Consider the following 3,235-nt stretch of genomic DNA (forward strand, 5'->3'; position numbering starts at 1 on the left):
AGGAATTGATTTGGCTACCCATATCACCAAAATGCATTTACTTTTCGGAAGCCTAACCCATAAGAACTCCATGGTTAAGCGTGCTTAGCCTGGAGGAATTCTGGGATGAGTGACCTTGACAAAACACATAGGAAAGTCTCGTGGTGATGTGTGGGGGCAGTCAACAGTCCCTGTAAGTTGCCAGGGCGTTACATGATAAAGTGAAACCAATTGGTAATGACTATGCAAAGCAGTAGAGACCACCACAAGTGCATGTCTCACCATCCTTGTCTATTCTTGGAAGCAATGACGCAAATATATAGCTTAATAAGTATAGTTAGTTTGATGTAGATGTATTTTTGAGAGACTTTATGTAAATGTTTAGTTTATTCTCTTTTAATGTTGTAAATATATAATAAACGTATAATTAAACTAGATAACTGTATAAATATTTTATATTTTCTTGAGTTTAACTCTACTATTTTATTAGTATTATAATATTTTACAATTTTATAATTCGATAATTTTATATTATTTTTTTAAAATTTTATTGATTTACAATTTTATAATATTATAATTTTTGCACTTTTCTAATTGCATAATTTTATAGTTTTATAATTTTATAATTTATTATTTTATAACTTTATAATATGACAATTTTATAAAATAGTTATATACTTTATATTTTTTTGTTTCAATATTTTATAATTTTAATTAAATTTAGAAACATTTTTCATTAAATACAATGAATTTCTTAGAGAAATACTGTCAACATGAACTCTTGTAACGAGGTTACATTCAAGCAAAATGGTAAGAAAAAGATCTAACTCAATACATTACAAAATTTTAACAGGAACGAAAATTCCTTGATATATCTATTACTCAAAACATAATTAAACAATTAAGTATGGCTCCTGAATGATCCAAGAGACTTGATAGCTGATGCTCTAAGGATGTATTGGTGGTATAATGCAGCCACTGCTGCTCCAACAATTGGTCCAACCCAGAAAATCCACTGTTCATAAAATAATCACCAAAATTATCAACTCACTATCAACATTCATAACAATATATACATTTCAACACCATTTTGTTTTCTTCGGTAAAAATGAACAAGATTTTACCTGATCATCCCAGATTTTTTCGTCATTGTAGATTACAGCTGCTCCAAAACTCCTTGCTGGGTTAATGCCAGTGCCAGTAACTGGGATTGTAGCCAAATGAACCACGAACACAGCAAAGCCAATAGGGAGTGGTGCTAGTACCTTCATGCCAAAAACTCAGACCACAAATTACTAACTAATCTTTTAAGAAATAGGTTTGTAACAACATATATATGTATGGTGCTTACAGGAATATAGGAGTCCCTAGCGTTCCTCTTAGGGTCAGTGGCAGAGAAGACAGTGTAGACAAGAACGAAGGTACCAATAATCTCAGCACCCAAAGCAGTGCCCTTGTTGCAGCCATCAGCAACAAAGTTAGCACCACCTCCATACCTGTTGTAGTACGTCTTTTGGAACACCTTCGCCAGTCCAGTGCCACAGATAGCACCAGCACACTGTGCTACAATGTATAACAACGCCCTTATCAACGACACCTTGCGTCCTAGGAACAGCCCGAATGTCACTGCTGGGTTTATGTGTCCTCCTACAACACCAAATCCAAAAACATGTTACAGTTTCTTCTTGCATGCATACTCACACACGTTCCTTGTCCAATATCCAAACAAACCAGCAAAAGGAACCACGAAATTAACAAGATTTTTTAAACAAAATGGACAATTTTACACAAGAATTTTAACCTAACTACAACTTTTTTACCTTCCAACTAGATGTATACCTGAAATACCGGCAGTGCAGTAAACAAGGATGAAAATCATGCCACCAAAGGCCCAAGCGACGCCGATAATGCCAACCCCATCACATTGGGTGGTATCAATCTGTCTTTTGTTGCCAATTATGGTGAGGACGGTGACATAGAGGAAGAGAAGGGTTGCTATGAACTCAGCGATAATGGCTCTATAGAAGGACCACTGTGTGAGCTCTTTGCGGTCGAAGAAAGGTGCTGGAGGAGGATCATAATAGTCTTTTGCAGGGTATTCTCCTTGCTCAACATCTTCAGCCATTTCTCAACCTCAATCGCTACTATATATAGTTAGGTAACTCTATGTGTGTGCCATCAAAGTTTAGTGCAAAAAGGCGGTATTCAAGTATCAAAAGAAAGAGAGACAATGGTAATGAATCAAATAATTTAACTCTGTTTTGTTTTTTTTCTTAACATAGTCTTTTTTTTTTCCGCCCCTAGCTTGATTTCGCTTGCATGGTTTCACGCCATGATCGGTGGTGGATTTTGACCACTAATTTTAGAAGAAAAAAAAATATTTTTTCAAAAATTTATAATATTTTTTAAGAATATTATTTTTTCCAAAAGTTTCATACTTAAATAGTAAAACAGAATTAAGAATACAAAAACATTAAGGTGTAAAACTCTGAACTAAGAACTTCTCTCCTCCCTTCAGCATTTCAATTACAGTTCCTTCCTTTCATTCTTAATTTCACCTTCAAACATAATCTCTTTCAGATTGATCATATCGTTGAGTAGATGAAGTGTCAAAAATCATTTTGCAGATATTAGAAAGTTAGATTACAGTTTCTAGTTAAGGGTAACTGAATTTTGGACAGTAGAGTTTAGATTTGGACTATGTTGAGGTAAAAGAATTAAAACTCTTCTTTTGCATATTTTTTTTTTTTGTTTTAAACTCAATATTGTTATGTTATGAAATTAATACCTCTAAATAAAAATATTTTGTTGATTTTATAACTCAATTAAGTTGTATATATATAAATCTAAAATTTGATATTGATATATGATTGTAATTTTAATGTGTCTCTATTGAATTTTCGTTCAAGTAAGCAAATTCTCACTCAAGCGAGAATACCACTGCAACTAGGGCTGGGCAAAAATAATTGTATTGTACTGCAGTTAACTGTACTATATTATACTAAAAATAACTGATCCATTTCTAGTAACAGTTCAGTATACTATCTTATGGTTCAGTTTTTAAAAACTGAACTGATAAGAGTTACAGTTCAGTTAACTATGAGAACTGTATCTACTCTTACATTTTCTCTAATTTCAGTTCAATTGTTTCATCTTGTCAAAAAAACTTTATTTAATAATAAAATATTAATAAAAATAATTGTTCACATAAAAAAGTAATAATTAATTTTTTAAAGTAATAATTAATTTTTTAAAA

The 3,235-nt window shown here is 32.2% G+C and overlaps 1 protein-coding gene across 1 annotated transcript; it reads right to left on the reverse strand.

The window, feature by feature from the left end:
- Positions 1 to 880: 880 nt before the first annotated feature.
- LOC106754138 (aquaporin PIP2-7-like) lies at positions 881 to 2,200 on the reverse strand. The gene is made up of 4 exons (XM_014636118.2): positions 1,819 to 2,200; positions 1,331 to 1,626; positions 1,104 to 1,244; positions 881 to 994 (listed from the first exon to the last, which is right to left on the reverse strand). Exons 1-4 carry the CDS (start codon positions 2,102 to 2,104, stop codon positions 881 to 883), a joined length of 837 nt encoding a protein of 278 aa, XP_014491604.1. The 5' UTR covers positions 2,105 to 2,200.
- Between the last annotated feature and the right edge of the window lie 1,035 nt (positions 2,201 to 3,235).

Source organism: Vigna radiata, chromosome 2 (assembly GCF_000741045.1).
Source record: "Vigna radiata var. radiata cultivar VC1973A chromosome 2, Vradiata_ver6, whole genome shotgun sequence".
Classification (NCBI taxonomy): Eukaryota; Viridiplantae; Streptophyta; class Magnoliopsida; order Fabales; family Fabaceae; genus Vigna; species Vigna radiata.